This window comes from Scomber scombrus, chromosome 4, assembly GCF_963691925.1.
Source record: "Scomber scombrus chromosome 4, fScoSco1.1, whole genome shotgun sequence".
NCBI lineage: Eukaryota > Metazoa > Chordata > Actinopteri > Scombriformes > Scombridae > Scomber > Scomber scombrus.
In genome coordinates, this window is record NC_084973.1 from 20104491 (window position 1) to 20122694 (window position 18204).

The 18204-nt window shown below is 41.7% G+C and overlaps 1 protein-coding gene across 1 annotated transcript in view; it reads right to left on the bottom strand.

Moving 5' to 3' along the window:
- Positions 1–18204, bottom strand: part of ptch1 (patched 1) — a 51654-nt gene that overhangs the window by 18533 nt on the left and 14917 nt on the right. The window contains exons 3-14 of the mRNA XM_062417161.1: positions 16200–16389; positions 15731–15800; positions 15488–15579; positions 12213–12399; positions 11964–12085; positions 9011–9158; positions 7361–7492; positions 7101–7256; positions 6719–6817; positions 5315–5440; positions 1422–1540; positions 9–330 (exon numbers count right to left, since the gene is read on the bottom strand). Coding sequence (XP_062273145.1) covers positions 9–330; positions 1422–1540; positions 5315–5440; positions 6719–6817; positions 7101–7256; positions 7361–7492; positions 9011–9158; positions 11964–12085; positions 12213–12399; positions 15488–15579; positions 15731–15800; positions 16200–16389 — 1763 coding nt within the window. The remainder of the gene's footprint in view (positions 1–8; positions 331–1421; positions 1541–5314; positions 5441–6718; positions 6818–7100; positions 7257–7360; positions 7493–9010; positions 9159–11963; positions 12086–12212; positions 12400–15487; positions 15580–15730; positions 15801–16199; positions 16390–18204) is intronic.

An 18204-nucleotide genomic window follows, 5' to 3' on the forward strand; every position in this document is an offset into this window, starting at 1 on the left:
CTGTAATAGTCATTGTTTGGGTTATTCCTGGCTGGTGCTGGGTTGATGGGCTGCACGGAAATCTGGGATCTGGGCTCGGCTGTGGTGTAGAAAGCCTGTGTGCGGGGATCGTACTCTGTCCTGAGCTGCACAGTGGACTGCATGGTAATCTGGGTCTGCTGGGCAAAGCCATGGCTGCTGTAGGAGGGAGGGGGGCTGCTGTAGCTTGGGGGAGGTGTGCGATATGAGGGAGGTGGGGTGCGGTAGGATGGGGGAGGGCTGTAGCGACTCCCGTCTGCCCCATCCAGGTACGCCTGAGGCTCAATCTGAATCACACGATTGGCACATGGGCTAGACAGAGAGAGAGACAGTGAAAAATGTCAGACCTTATTTACGGAAATTCGAACTGATTTTGAAATTGAGTTATATCACGCACACAAGGATAAAATTCACAGATGTTCTTCACTCTAATCTCAAACATGCACACACTACAAGATTTGAATATATCTTATTTGATCTCATGGGGAAGCAGATGTAAACAGAATGCTTTGCACTGAGAACAAAACAACAGCAGGAGGCTAAACGAGTGTGGATAAAAAAAATGGTTGGGGAGACATGGGATGTCTGTTCTTCAGTGAGAACTGGAGGTGATATTTTAAACTGTCAGTTTTAATATCTGTCAACAGTAGTATACTATCTAACATTAGGCTCAAGGGCATCGTCAGTTCTCTGTCATTGGCTACTGTACGCAAAAAGCAGTGACTTAATCATCCTATCTTTTAAACCCCAAAAAGTCAAACTTGTTTGAAATTATCGGGGCGACTCCAATGAGTCTGCAAGCACTTCTGGAGGTTCAAGATTGGATCTCTAAACCCATCACATTACCAGATAATCTGGGCCTAACATCAGTGCCGACCAAGGTCCCAGACCAGATTTCTACTCCAATTGTCAGTAGTGGTGATTTGAGTATAAATTAGCCCAAAACTCCTGTAGTCTGAGCCCGGCTTAAGAGGGGACATTTTAACACACATCATCAGATTTTGTGAACTTGGTATGTATTAGTTTTTCTCACACTGAATCTGAATATTGTGAATCTTCTCTTTGTCAACAGCGGGGAGTATAAAGACCCAACAAGGGAATTTAATAGTGTGTGTGCACATCTGTATGGCTGCTCTGCCAACAAGCATGCCCCGACTAGCAGGTAGACTGGCAAAGTTTAATAAGGATGGTGATAGACATACAGTCAGTCAAACAACCAGGCAGCCAGACAGAAAAAGACATCTTAAGCAGTAATTAGATTATGACTGAGTTATAATAAGGTGAGGTTAGGATATAGGATAGGAGATCAGAAGAACACAGGAATTAATTAACAAAAAACAGGAAAGAAGTAATCTTCATCGGAAATGGAAAAACTTGTGCATATCGTCTCTGTGTGTTCACACCTGTAGAAGCAACAAAAAATGTCGAAACGTCTGTCTTCTCGTCTGTAGAGGTCCATGCTGAGGATGGCAGGGAAGATGAGCAGCACCATGGCAAAGTTAAACACCACCACCACTGCAGCCTGCCAAAAACAAAGACAGCTTAATGTTATCATATGTCAAAAGTCTTTCAACCCATGTTTGATGAGTTGTTGACAGCAAAAAAGTGATGGAGGAGACAGATTGGGTTGTAAACTGTATGGAAAGGTCCAAAAGCAACTTGCGCATGAATGGCTTTAAAGATGAAGATCATAAAATCAAAATACAATTTTGTCCCAGACAAAATCTGAAATCATGTGGTGAAAAAAAAACAAGGGTTATGTGAAATATTGAGGAATACTGCATATAATACTGCATCTTGAACAAGGTCCAATTCTCAAAGAAAAACATTTGTTGTACGACCTCAAAGAATTATAGTCTCATAACACAAATAATGGGAAGTAGAGTTGCAACAGTGATTAGTTGTCAACTATTAAATTAATTGCCAGCTATTTTGATAATCAATTAATCTTTTGAGACATTTTTTATCAGAAATGTCTAAATTCTCAGATTTCAGCTTCTGAAATGTAAATCATTTCTGTTTTTTTTAGTCCTCTATGGCAGTAATCTGTATATCTTTGGGTTGTGGACTAAAGACATTTGAGAAAGTCACTGTGGCCTTCGGGAAACAGTGATCAGCATCTTTCACTATTTTCTAACATTTTATGGACCCAATAACTAATTTATTAATCAAGAAAATGATCAACAGATTAATCGATAATGAAAATAATCGCAAGTTGCAGCCCTGCCGGGAAGGCTTAAATATGCCTTAAAATAACACAATCTGAATAAGCTGGCGTCAGGGAAAAACTGCCTTTCAACACATGTTCAGTTCCTTTCAAGACTAAAACACTGAGTGTGCAGAGAAAAGCAGTGTGTGTGTGTGTGTGTGTGTGTGTGTGTGTGTGTGTGTGTGTGTGTGTGTGTGTGTGTGTGTGTGTGTGTGTGTGTGTGTGTGTGTGTGTGTGTGTGTGTGTGTGTGTGTGTGTGTGTGTGTGTGTAATAGAAGCCAGTACAGTGTTGTGGTTAAGTATTTGAAGGTGGTGCACTGGAGCAGAGGATGGGGGTTGGGGTTAGGTTGGGGCCCTGCCCAGAGTACAATCTGGATCTTGCGTAGTTGCCAGACCACTACACTGACACACACACACACACACACAGAGTCATGCACAGACACTCACGCATACACACAATCCCGTGTGTGTGCCAGACCACCCAAGGAGCTGGAGGCCCGCGGGGCCTGAGGTGATGAGCAGGCGCTGCGGCTGTACAGACAACACACAACCCCTACACAATCACACCAAAAAATGCACACACACACATACATATCTACTGCCAGTTTAGAAAACTCTACAGCCTCTTACTTAAACCACACCTTGACACCAACCAGACACACACACACATCCTCGCTCTCCCTCATTCCTCAGCTCACTATTCAGTCAACAACAGAGAGAAATAATGTGAGAGACAAAAAGTGACAGAGTAGAAGAACAATTCATTATCAACTGGCCCACTAACGTCCAGACAGATTCAGTATGAATCCACACACACACACACACACACACACATATATTTCGACCGCTAGCTGACCCCAGAGTGGGAAGATTTATCATCACATCTGTCTTCCACGCATGAATGTGTGTGTTCCTGTGTGTGTTTTCGTGTTGTTATCTGGACAAGATTCCTGTTTTTTTGTTCATACTGATGGAAGGAAGCGAACGAAAGAGCGATATAAAGAATGACGGGGAGAGAGAGAGAGAGAGAGAGAGAGAGAGAGAGAGATGAATCCTTGGAGGAGTCGATGACAGGAAGTGTTTAATGCTGATAAAGAGACACGCACACACACACACATCTCAGCATTGATACTAGGCTAAAGGGCAGTAACAGTGGTTGCGTTTCTGGCATGTATTTGTGTGTTCCATGTGTGTTCTGCCCTCCACCACTCACAAAACCACAAGTGTAAAGAATGCATGCTATGTGCATGTGTGTGTGTGAGTGCCAGTATGTGTGTGCATAAAATCAGGCTCCATGGATTAGACCCATGGGGTAAATGGATCATGTTTGACAGACTAGCTGTACTAAAGCCATCTATCCACACATGCTAATATTGTACGCACTGTGGCGATATCTTGCCTCACTCATGTGTGTGTGTGTGTGTGTGTGTGTGTGTGTGTGTGTGTGTGTGTGTGTGTGCATGTGTGTGTGTGTGTGTGTGTGTGTGTGTGTATGTATGGGTGTGTGAGGGAAAGGGAGAGAGAGGGATCATTATTTGCTCAACTACATTAAACATGATACAATATATACAGTACTTATAGCACTATCTACCAGTAGCTGCATATACACACAGTATTAATTATACTTTCCATTCTCACTTAACATATTTAAGTTATTCAATTGTATTCATTTTTATCTTGTAAGTGCTGGTAGCTGATACATATCACAAGCTTTCAATGTTTTCTCAAGAAGAGCAAACTGAAAAAGAAAGACTTTGAAACAGACTTACACAATTACTCATTTTTAAATCATAACTTTGCTTCAAACTGCAACGCTATCTTGCTCAATAGCACCTAAGCGGTAATTAGGGAGGGGCAAATTGCTGCCCACTTCTTCAGGCTAATGCCTTTACATCTACACCTAATTTATCCCTAAGCTGTATCAACAAATGACAAGACAGTGTTACACCACATGATTAACTGTGCATTAGACAAAAAATGTGAGAGAAAACGGCATAGCATGTTTTAAGAGAAAGGTTAGGAGGATCAAGTAAACCTTGTTGGTGGTGGTGAGGAAGATTAAATAAATTCACCCAATGGCAGTTCTGATCATTTGACTCAAACAAGAGTTACAGTCTGCTTTGTGGAATCTTTTTGGATTCAAAGACTTTGACAGTCAGGAGCATATAGCATGTTTTCTAATAGCTGCAGCACGACAGCAATCTGTGTATGCAATATTGTAACAGCAGCCCTTCTCACAAAGCAGCTGTGGACAAAATGATTGCTGGTGCTATGTCAGTTGAACCCATTTTGTACAACCTTTACTGTTTATATTTACAGTATCTCATATTTTTTCTTTCCAATATGTATCCCTGTGTTTCAATGAGTGTTTGTATGAATTAACCATTCAGTGATTAGTGAAGGCAGTTTGCTATAGTGACAGACGGTTCTTTCTGTCCCAGTTTTCACTGTTCTGATGACGTCTATAATTACTGACAGATGTTAGAGAAGTCAGAGCTCCCCACTGGATCCCCCCACCTTTACAGACACACACACACACAGAAACCGCTACACCATTGCTTTTCAAACCTCCCACACAGACACTACAACTCCACATTCACATAATACGCACAAGGACTAGGACACACACACACACACACACACACACACACACACACACACACACACACACACACACACACAGAGGGATTCAGTTACATGTCTTCAGCCACAATCTGGACAGACACCGGGCCCACCACTAAACAGCCTCAAAGAGGGAGGGAGAGGGCTGTATGAATTTAACAAAACACACACTCCTCCCCGTACACACACACACTTTCAGTTTGATGAATGAAATCAATAAAACAACGGTCTGGACAAAATCTGGAGCCAATGTGGACTGAAACAGGACTATTAGTGTGAGGTAGAGAGAGGCCCCACATGACTGAACACTTTCTCACACACACACACACACACACACACACACACACACACACACACACACACACACACACACACACACACACACACACACACACACACACACACACACACACACACACACACACACACACACACACACACACACACACACACTACTGGGCATACCTGTAGAGAAAAAGCTCTGAGCGCTGGGATGGGGATGAGGGCTGCCATGAAGAATGCTGTGACGTTACTGATGGAGGTGAGAGCCACGCTGGCTCCCGTCCTCTTCAGACACTCGCCTGTACGATCCTGAGAGAGACAAGAGGCAGATGAAAGGAAAAGCAATGAAACTCAACTCTTTTGATCAGACGGTAGCCAAAGGCAAATGTGTAATACTTCAGATTATGTACAATTATCATAATTCTGATATGAATGACATTGATTGCAACAATTCTTGAAGCCCTGAAGTGCTTTTAGATAATCCACCGGGGCCTGTCTACTTCTGTTTGAAGAACGAAGAAAAAAAAATTGAAAGAAAAGAAAGGACATAATGACCTGCTGTCTCTCAAAACAAATCGGTTTTGTAGTAAAATCATGGCTGCTGAACAACTATTTTCTGCTATTTCTTCTAGTAAAATACACAAAAACAGAAAAATGATAAGCATACACACAGCCCCGGAGGGTTTGGCAGCAACTGTGTGAAGATTTGAGGACGTGCAGGACCACACAGAGAGTGTCTGCAGGCGTGTGCATGTTTGTATCTGTGTGTGTATATGTGTGTGTTTGTGTGTGCCAGACAGGAGAGATCAGGTTCAGCTCTGTTTAGTTTCCATCTCAGCCACACAAAGGAAGCTGGGGGATGAGGGAGGCACAGAAACAAGGGTAAGGAGGGGAGGGAAGCAGGGGAAAACAAAAACAAGCAAATACATGCCTGTGTTTTCCCCCCTCTGGAGATGAAAAGTGACCCCGCTCTACAAAACCCACACATACATTCATAAACTAGGTTGCAGAAATATACACATGCAAAATAAAGGAAACTTCAATATCTATCTTTTTTCCCTTTTTGTTGTGTTTAAATATACATGTGCCTTGATCTGCTTGTGTGGAAGATGTTCTTGCTAGAGACTACTGTCAGGGGGGCAATTCACAATCTACACTTGCAAACTCCCTTTCATTGAATCAGATTACACAATACATGTTCTACATGCTTTTCAGGAACACTCATGAGCATGTATTCACTCTAGTGACTCCAGTAAAGCCGACTTAATTCATAATATTCTGAATATCATATTGTTTTGGTAAAATTATACATTTATCTTGAGAATAAAAGAAAACTACTAAAAAAATCCACAGCAAAATCTTTGAAGACTATGGAAAATATGAAAAAAGAATGGCTCCCAATTCTCCTCTGAAATAGGAAAACATTTAACATGGAGTATTGCTTAGATAAGCGGACTGAGTGTGTGGTACATGGCTTGCTTGATGCTACATCACAGGCACAGACAGGCTTTCACACATTCCTCAATTGAGGAGATAACGCAGCAGAAGGTGAATAGGAGTGGATGAGAGTTTGGATGTTTGCTTCACCTCGAATGGGATCCTCTTGTTCTGTCCAGTCTCACTGAAGGCATGAGCGAGGAGGAAGACATCATCCACTCCAACACCCAGAGCCAAGAATGGTAACACCTGCAGCACACACACTTAATGAGCCACAACAAGAGATACAGCGAGAACAACTGATTTGTGATTTGAGTTCTACATTAGGAGCATGTAAAGTGTGGTGTGTACTTTTTGGAAATTGTGCAGAATCTTGAGTTGTTATATTAATATAGAGAATGGCTTAAAATATAACGTAAAACCATACAGCACAGCTTATACACAATATACTGTCTGATTTTATGTGTTTTTTGAGTGTGAATCAGTTAAATTATCTTGATTATTTCTGTCCAGTTGCATGTGTGTGAGTCACCTGCGTAGTGGCGGCATTGAAGGAGATGCCAAGGAGAGAGCAGAGGCCCAAGCCAGCTGCTACAGACAGTGTCACCAGCAGGACACCCGCCAGCCCCACAGCCCCCTGAGACTTGGCACAGTCCCACCGCAGCATAGTGAGACACGCATAGGCCAGCTGGGGACAAACAGCAAACAAATAATTCATTAATTACTCAATCTTTATGTGTTGGAACACATCGAAAACCCCTCTCCTCTCTTAAGGTCTGGTTCTGTTCTCACCATCAGCAGGTAACCACTGGCCACACGGATGACACTAACGTCAGAGAAAGACTTGAGAATATCTTCCAGAGTAGTGGTGGTGAAAGACAAGACCTTCTGAGACGAATTTGCTGCCACACTCTGCAGCACCGCCTGGAAAAGGAGACAGGGAGAGAGAGCAAGCAATGTTAAAAATTACTCTAGAAGAGGGAAAATCTATATTGAAATGAATTAATGAAATAAAAGCAAGCAGTCCTGTTCAGGTTTCTTGCAATCATTAAAAACACAAACCACAAAAATGTACATTTCATAAGAAGACATGCAGAAGGAGCTCATTAAATCTTCAAGTTCAAGTTCAAGTTTAATGACTGCTTAGCTATAACCTCCCTTTTTAAATGGTCAGATATTGTGCTCATTTATAGTGAGCTCTCCTGTTCTTTCTAAGAGAACTGTTTAAAAAAAAGAGGTGCATTTCACTGATTTAATACAAGTTGCACCTACGATGACAGACAGACTGTACATCTAGTCTGTTATCCAGCCTGTTTGATAAACAACATGTATGTCTCTAGGTACAGAATCTCCCCGAAAAAAAATTGCTGTGCTGAATGATGAACACTGCCTTTGTTGTAAGAGATATTTAGAGAATCTGCAGACAGTACCATGACCCATCCTCTCCTTCTCTCACTATCTCAGGGCAGACAGATGGCTTCAACATTGAACTGCAGTTACTGCTCAGTGGGGAGCAATGCTGGCTGACACACATTAGGAAACACGCACTAGATCACACACACACTTGCACCCACGTGTGAACTCGTACATGTGTCAGCCACATACCGACATGCATGCACATACTATTCTTGCAGGCACGCCTTATTGTGCATACTGTAATACACACACACAGTATATGGCATTACTTGTTATCTCTTGCAACTTTTATATTGCCATTGATAAAACACTGTATACGAATAAATGATCGCACCTCTTTTCTATCACTGAACACTGGGCCCCAAAATGAATGGCGAACACACATGCACTTGTATACACACACACACACACACACACACACACACACACACACACACACACACACACACACACACACACACACACACACACACACACACACACACACACACACACACACACACACACACACACACACACACACATACACACACACCATGTCGAACAGAGGTTGGGGGCCCCAAAACAAAGACCAGATGATGTCACACATGAGCCACCAATGGGGCCACAGCTGGGAAAGCGATTGTGTGTGAACTTCTGAATGTGTTTGCATGTGTGTTTGCATGTAAGTTAGAGAGAGAGAGAGAGAGAGAGAGAGAGAGAGAGAGAGAGAGAGAGAGAGAGAGAGAGAGAGATTCAGCACTCCCTTAATGTATTCCAGACATGCTCACCCTGTTGCTCTATTGCTCTTCTCTACAGAGCAGTGAGAGGAAAGCTTCAGCCCTTTACCACACACCAACTGTGGTTCTAGTATCTATCAGGGGCCCAGGCTTTGGATGGGGCCTTTCCATGTTCACCTGTATCCGGCTGGTGATTTACAATGTGGTTGTTGAGGATTTAGGGTAGATTTCTATTACCTTTTCTTTTTCCTTGCTCTCTTTTCTGGATCTCTCTCTCTCTCTAATTTCTGAGTGCTTTGGCCCTTACCTCAGAGTATCTCCTCTGCCAGGCTTCCAGTATAGCTGCAGCCTTTTCTTCATTCCAGTTGATGTGGGAAACCTCCTCATAGCCCCGAAAGTGCTCAAACATCTGCTTGGGAGTCATCAGTTGGAACATGGTCTGTAAGGCCTGGGCACTGTAAGGAGGGAAGGAGGGAGGAAGGGTGGCAAGAGTATGAGGGGGGGGGGGGTTGAAAGGATGAAAGAGGAACAAAAAGAAGGGGGTCAATGAGGTGCAAAGCCTTCACTGACGACATCAAGTTTACATGGGAAGATCTACACGACAATGAGTGGGTTTTTTTGACGGTCCAAATAACATCAAAGGGGGTTGAAACTTGGATTCTGAAAAGTACATGAAACAACAATCAGTATTTTTTGTTTGATTCCCACAACTCACTATCATAAAAATCTTTGGGTTATTAGAACTCTGTCCACAGAGGGAGTGCAAATACTAATAAGTATCTTGAGCAATCGCTGAACACTTTTGGCTATCCAGACTGTGGAAACCAGGTCCATCAGGAGCAATAGACCAACAGGGAGACGAGAGAAGCAGAAAAGATGGAGTTATCCTCAAAACCCATCAACACCCGGAGGCCAAAAAAACCCGCAACCTGCATTTGCAAATCAGGAGGTCCCACACAAGAGAGGGTGTTAAATCCAACAGTAAGGGAAGAGAGAAAAAAAAAAAACAACTCAAAACAGCAGCAACTGGAGCACACTGGATAACAGCCATCATAAACAATGGTGTGTTGAACACACCTGCTGTATAAGCAGAATATTGTTAAAATTGATATGACTAAGAGTCAAGAGTACAGATGCCCACAGCCATCAGACTTATTTTATCACAAACAACTCCTTGTTTAACTGCAGTTTGTGAAAGAATAACATAAGAATAACTACTACAAATGATGGTAGTTTTCATTTTTCATTTCATTAACCTGTTGATTTCTTTTGTGATTAAGTGATCGACTTTTAAATATAAGAAAATAGTCAAAAACCACAATTTTCAAAATGTCTTTGAATTGCTTGTTTTGTCATACCAACAGTCCAAACCCCAAAATTATTCAATTTAAAATAACATTTTTAAAAAACAGAAAAAATAGCAAATAATTACATTTGAGAAGCTGAAACAAGTAATTCTTTTTGGCATTTTTGCTCGATAAGTGACTTCCATGATTATTTCAGCATTAATGTAGACACCAAAAACTAAACAACTTAACACATACTGTACAGCACTTCCATTTCCCTGCTAATTGACCTGATGCAGCCCTATACAAACATACTGCCCACTCTTAAGTTTTCACCTACTCTGGTCCTCCTGCTGGTCATGTACTTAGCATGTACATGTCATCATTGCTAATGTTCCTAGCAATGACAATGGAATGATTTGAAACAGCGGGTTGTGACCTTGCTTTCCAACCAGTGTGCCCCATATGGATGATGGCAGCGCAAAACAACATGCCACAGATATATAGGCCCTTATCCCATCTGGTCTTTACTACAAATTACACACAAAGTGGAATCACACTATGGATTAATATGTCGGTAAATTTATTGACCATGTCTGATAGTAGTAAAAAGCAGTGCCAGATCCTATAAAATAAGTATCTGGTCCAAATCTGTGAGGTTCCAGATCATGTTCTGACAAATTAAGGCCTGCACTCTTCGCCATGGTCCAGTGTCAATCCAGTGTAATGAGGAATATACAGTCCTGGTGTAAATATTAGGAAGGTAATAAAGCAATACAACTAATTAATCATTAATAAATGACTTTGGACTGGTGTACAATTTAAGAACAGCAAGTTTATGTATTTCAAATCATCAACTTTTACTTTTTAGAAGCAAAGGAGTGGACATTCGCTAGCTTTTCTGTTTATGAATGTGATCTCTGTAATGTGGTGATAATCATGGTAATGGTGGCAGTTAGTAAACAAGATGTAGAAACTGAGTGCCAGCACTAACAGCCCAATGGACATCACAGCTAAACCACACACACACACACACACACACACACACACACACACACACACACACACACACACACACACACACACACACACACACACACACACACACACACACACACACACACACACACACACACACACACACACACACACACACACACACACACACACACACACACACAGGCAGGCAGGCACGCACAGACACCCTAATGACCCAACCTTGCCAGGAAAAAAACACAACCACAAAACAAACAACGCACCCCACTGTACTCTGTGAGCAGTATGTGTGTGAATGTGTGTGTGTGTGGGGGGTTGCCTTTGTGTGTTCATGCATGTGCACGCACCATCCAAACTGCAATTTAACATTAAAATAAGTGGTCCATTAGCAAAATGTTGGATAATTTGAGTAGCCTTTCCCTGTTAAAGGAATCTACTTATTGCTTAATAAAATGTGCATGCTTTCAATTCTTGTGTATATTTTATATTTATATAAAAATGTGCAATACACTAATTCAATGGGTGTAATGTGTTCTGTTATGAAGGGCATTAAAACCTATACACTGCACACAAATCAGTGTATAGGTCTTTAAGTATACCACATAATCTATAAACTTTGTCTTGGTGCTTGCGCTGGAATTAAATCCATGTACCTCAAATCGCTGTACATTTGGACAAACTAGCCAGGCAATAGATCACTCTGTGCACGTGTGTGTGTGTGTGTGTGTGTGTGTATGAATGGGTAGTGTCCAAGCAGAGCAGCCAGAGCTGAGCAGGAACAGCTGGAGCTCTAAGATTTCACTGGAATCTGCTAATGACTGCAAGATTTACAGCACACAGCGCACACGCACGCATACACGCACCGTTTCGGAGAGTATAAAAGAACAAAAAACACACACACGCTCTTTCCAGAATAAGTGCTGCAGTGATCACAGCAGTGTTTATGAGGGTGTGTATGTGTAAGTGTGGGTATGTTACCTGAGCAGGGGTCCACTGCCGTTCTTGGTGGTCCCTCCTACGATCAGTTCCTCCTGCCAGTGCATGTACTTCCTGGACAGACCATGGCAGCCGCCAGTCAGGGCCCGCGCCACGTTGAATGGCTGGTGCAATAAAAGCAACAGGCGAGAAAATAGCTGTCAGCAGCTAGGCTCAATCTTGAGACTTGATGTGTTACCAAAACATATAATTGTTGCATGTGTACACATACAGTCAAACGCTTGAGTCTACCTTTGTTGAGTTCTTGTTTGGCGCAGTGAGGGGGCAGTCGGGGTCTGCAGGGTTCAGACAGGGTCTATCCATGTAGCCGTGTCCGACGTCTGCCTTCTCCAACATTTCCTCAAAGCCATCCACATGGAAGTCCCCAAGGAAATTTTTAGGGTCCAAATTGGTCCATTGCAAAGGGTCTCTGAGACCTCTGTGAATGTAAAGAGTAAAAGAGTATGTGAACAGGAGTTACTCTGATAATGTGCTTTGAAGTGCTGTTCATGTCCCTGGGCACTTTTGTTTGTATTGACAGTATGAAATGGGAAATTCTTTTTTTTTAACAAAACTTGGGTGTCAGTTTTGTACATTTTGAAAGAGGGCTTTTTGAAACATTTTAATAACTTTTAGAGGCTTGAGGAGATATAATATAGACATTTACAATAAATAAAGCAAAGTTTTGAGGAATGTTGAAGAAAAAAATTATCCACAACAGAATGGCCAGCGCTACAAACATGTCTGTCCATGACTGACTGAGTGAGTGAGTAGCTAATTGATAAAGTTGCACCATTGGTTGGCCAGTGACGTATTGGAGTTTCCCCATTAGTCGTTGCTTTCTCAAAATTAATCGGCATGAACACTATTGTATTACATCCTCGTCTACAGCGCCTCCACCCACTAACTGCAGCTCATTCCAAATTTATCGCATGCTTAGAGTGGAATCAAATCAAACATCTGGTTACGAACTGCAACAGTCCAGCATAGAGAAGAGTAAAAGAGAAAACAGCTCTCCATACACCAAAAAGCGCGAGGGACAGCACCCAATTAAAGCACCCCAATTAATGCTGTTAACATGGATTCAGGCAAACGGTCAGCAGCAAACCAGATATCATTTTAGTGGAACTAGGCGGTAAAATTAGGTGAGGCTGGCAGAAAATACTGGCAATAGTAAAAAATATTGCTGTGAAATTTTAAAATATTTTAAACTTTTTGTCATTATCCGCAATGAATTTACAACCGGATGCAATGTAGCTCCCTCACACAAGGAGAAAACATGGGTGATCTCGACAATGAGAAGCTAACAATTTTGGTGCAACAACACCCGGAATTATACAATCATAGCTTGAAATCCTAAGATATCGCACGCTAGGCACAGAATCATATCAAAAATCTGGTTACACACTGTAACAGTCCAACATAGAGTAGGAGAGAAAGCAGCTCTACATACACCAACAGGCAGAGGGAACAGCACACAGTTAAAGCACCTCAAATAGCAATCACTCTGACAAAACACTCAACACAAAATGAGTCTTAGAAAATGAGACATAGGCATATGAAAGAGCTGGGGGAGGTAACAGTTAATTACAATAGATATAATTGAACGAACATAAATTATTTCAAATCAAACACCCCAAAGTAGGAGTGGAAAGTATTGTTCTTACAACTGTATTTATAACGTTGTCTTCTGACTCAAAACATAGCTTAACCATGTCATGTGATAGGCTACTTCATAACACTACAACAAATATTACTGGGACCACTACAGAAAATTGCAGATATCCAGGAATTCACATTACAGACACTACCACTGACTATCACTGTAACAAACTGGCCACAATTTTGCACATTGACCATGCACAGTCATATATTAAGTTTTGACCGTGTCTTGTTTCTGTTGTCCTATCCTGTCCTATCATCTTGCGACCCCTTAGATCAATCCAATGACCTCTATGGGGGGGGGGGGGGGGGGGGGGGGGGGTCCTCAGCCCTCAGGTTAGGATCCACTGGTCTAGATAATGTCTTAACGTTTTGGCTTGTTTGCAATCTGTCAATCACTTTAGTATAGTACTTTAGTATCTGAGTACAGTATTATGGCAAACATTATGGTCAAAACTACAAAAATAAGCTGCACATTTTCTATGATTGCAAACATATTTGAGTAGAATTCACAGTTTTACTGGTTTATCCACAAATGGATTTGTATTGGCTTGTTTAATTCCTCAACTGATTAAAAACTAGAAAATATTGTTAGCTCTTGCTAGCTCTAGACATTTGTTGACATGAATAATAATAACATACATGAAAATGTAAAAATGTGATGCAACTTTGAGCATGAAATAAAATAAGAAATAATACAACTCAGAAAAGTATAGGCATCAGTCATTAAAATTCACAAACATTGTATAGGGAGTTAGTCAAAAGTTTATGTTGGGTTGTCTTGCTGCAAGTGTCTCCAAAGTTTAACTGACACTAATATTAGCTTTATGCCTGTGAGATACACTACATAAAATAACAAGAAGGAGTAGAAAAATCTATTTCTTGCTAGGTGACAGAAAACAATAAATGGAGACCAATTCCCATCATGCAATGGCAGAGTGTTGAATTCCTGCTCCAACCAGTCCTTGTCCCTCTATGCTCTCTATGCCTTGCACATTCCAGTCTCTCTCTGAATCTCTCTCTCTCTGTCTTTCAGACTACATTGTATGTGCTTAACCAGGCTTGGGTTATTATTCCCAGCCTCCCAACCAGAACATAGTAAAAACCTTATTTACCATCTGAGACCAAAGGCCAACACACACACACACACACATGTGCGCATACACACACATTTTCATATGTAGAAGATTCCTGCTCATAGACTTTAACACATTGACAAAACCCATGTATGCACGGCTGGCGATGGCACACACTTATTTGCACACATGTGCATGCGCACACACATGCAGAGGTAAGGGTCTGCTGAGTATTACTGTAGCAGCAGGCCATTAGCAACAGAAGGCCCAGACAATGGTGTGAGGCCCAGGGCTGGAGAGAAACTATCGCCAGTGATACGCATGCCAGCAACCACTACAATAGAGCCTTCAGAGGGGACGAGTTCAGGACACACACACACACTCACACACATGCACGCACGCTCTTGTTCCTCTGTAGTGTCTGTTTGGATGAGTTGACCATGTTTGGGCAGCCTCTACTAAAGGGGTAAAAAACAAGATTCAGAGATCCAGATCTCCTCCTCCTCACTCTCTGTCTTGAAAATAATCTGAACATACTGTTATTGTTAACATACACTGATCCCAAAACCAGCATTCAAGGTCTTACTGTCCCTAAACATCATTTTAGTCAGTTTGCCAACTGACCTCACAGCGAGAAAAGCCTTATGTGTGCCCAATTTGGTTATAAAAAGAAAAAACTGCATCTGACCATATGACTGCTTGAAAGAGATAGGTCAATCTTATTATAGGCTGTGTTGGCATGTTGTGATTGTGCAAACACATAAAATACAGGCAGTTTTCTGTACTTACGGGAGATAGACCATTCCAGACTGGAGCTTGGCTCCCTCCCAGAAACAGTCCAAAGGAGTGATGATGAGGCAGGGGTGTAGCTTTTCTATGATCTGATTCAACAGACACATGCACACAGACAGTAGGATTGATGAAAATTGACACCAGGAAGTGAAAATAGAAAATAGTAACAAAGATCCAAGGAGTACAAGTCCATATAAAAATAACTTTACAATATCAAACCGAAAAACTTTTGTGTCTTACCTGATCAATCAAATGATTTTCTGTGACTAGTTCTCCTGATTTGTAGCATAAGTGTTCTAATTTCCATTGTCTGGAGGGGAGAACAAAAGAGTTTCTGTTCAGTTTTCTATCACACACTGAGTCCTTCAGGCTAGGCTAATCAAAGAATGATAATAAAATAATGCTTAATCTTTCATCACCTTGAAGTAATTCTAGAAAACATAACTGTATGCCAAAAACAGGTATAAACAGCATGCGTGGACTGGACATACTAGATGGGAAGGACCAAATATTAAGCAGACCTGAATAAATACTGCAATACAATACTACAACAAAAAAAAATATGAATACAAAGAAAAGTTACCAGTGTCAACTAATACTGAACATTATAAGTGTCACATATGTGTAGCAGAAAAACAAAATATAATGCAAATAGGAACAGATACGAAGGAAGACCAAACCACAGGTAGTCATTTTAATACTTAGTCACCTGTTATAAAGGTAAACATGAACTCTGCTGGCTCGGATGGCTGATTCCAGGTGCTGCAATAACGCGTCCACTGTTAAAACATTGGCTCCGTCCTCCCGCGGCGTCTGGATCATCAGCTGAGGGTTAAACATTGCCTCCTCACCTATCTTCTGACGTGTGTACTTCAGTTCCTGGTTCACACGCCCACCGACTGGAAGAAAAAGAGTGAATGTGTTTAAACTTGCATAGTTAGACATTTGGTACAAACACACAAACACATGCTTATCATAAATGCTTTGGTGCAGGCTCAATCTTATTATAGTAGTACGCTCATTGGTTTCAGTTTTAACAGATTTTCATTGAAAAAAAAACCAAACATTTTAGAGTGTGTAAACTTTCACCCAGGCGTTTAAGTCCCCATGCACCCAAAAGCTGAAGATACTGACCATTGCTGCCTATAGTAAACAATGCTCTCTTACAACAAGCTGAACTTAGAAAATCTTTTGTAATTGATCAGTAATAAAAAAAAACTGGGAGAAAATATCAGTAAGTCCCTCTGAGTATGTAGAACAACACAATAAATGGTTAAAGTACAGTTCCCCTTAACAAACACTGGGATTGTTTCATGTTCAAATTAACACTGACAAATTCTGACAGACTGAAGGTGTGACAGGCTGAACACAGCTGATCTGATCATTCACACTCAAACGCAGCATCATGTGCTACAACATCTGTGTCTCAAGAAATGATCCTCATCTCTTTCTGCAAAGCAAACTCAAAAGGCATGCCAGCCTAGCCACAACATTATCAGACTTGTATCTTAAACAAAAACACTTTGCTTACAGTGAGATTGCGCCACTACAGCGCCAAACACCCTGACTCCTTTGATTCCAGAAGAGTAACATCACTCCAACAAATCAGCATTTCACAAAAACAGCCCAATATTTCTACTCAAATTTGCTAACAAGTCAGCAGCGCCAGACCACGTGGAGTGCATATGTGCGAGTGTGTGACAGTATGTGTGTGTATGTATTTGATAAAGAGAGAGAGGCTCTCTTCCAGGCTTTGCTCCCAGTATCGTGGTGGGACTAAGCCCTGTGCGTGCGCTCTGAGCCCTCAGCTAGCCCGAGCTACAAAAGCAGCCTTTCAGGCCCTTTAGCTGCCCTGCTCCACCCCTGTATAGCCAAGGCAACTCTGGCAAAGTCTCCCTCACAAACGGACACTCACGCACCAATAAAATTCATGCAATTGCAGACATCTCACATATTCAGTCAAGTACTAGGCTAAACAAACAAATGACAAAAAAGTGCCTCCAAACTTTAAAAGCTATATAAAAATGCATGTTGTGTACATTTTAGGTTGCTTTTAAATACTCAGTTCAACCAGTGATTTGTGCCTGCATGTGCATCCTTGAGGTCTGCGTATCTGTGTGTGTTTTACAGGCAGATGATTTGAGCCTTTCCATCATCAGTGACTGAATGCTCGGACAATTTATGGGCATCTTCTTACACACACACACACACACACACACACACACACACACACACACACACACACACACACACACACACACACACACACACACACACACACACACACACACACACACACACACACACACACACACACACACACACACACACACACACACACACACACACACACACACACACACACACACACATACAACATGAAAAAAAAGCCACCTAAGAGAGTCAACTGTGTGAAAAATCTGTAACATTTTATTACGTCTTAATCCAATTTCACAATTCTGCTCGATGTGTCCATCAGCAGACATAGATTGAATATTTTCAGCCCGTTGTAATGGCATTAACATTGAACATAAGCATGCCTGTTCTGCTGGGCTGGACCACCCAGTCAGACCAATGGAACAGGGAGGGAGGGAGCCATGTCTTGGGGCATTAGGAAAACACACTTGATTTCTTTTTTTCTGGACCCAAACAGCATTCCCATCTGATCCTGTCTGAAGGCATGTTTATAATACTCATCATTAATAGCAGGCCTA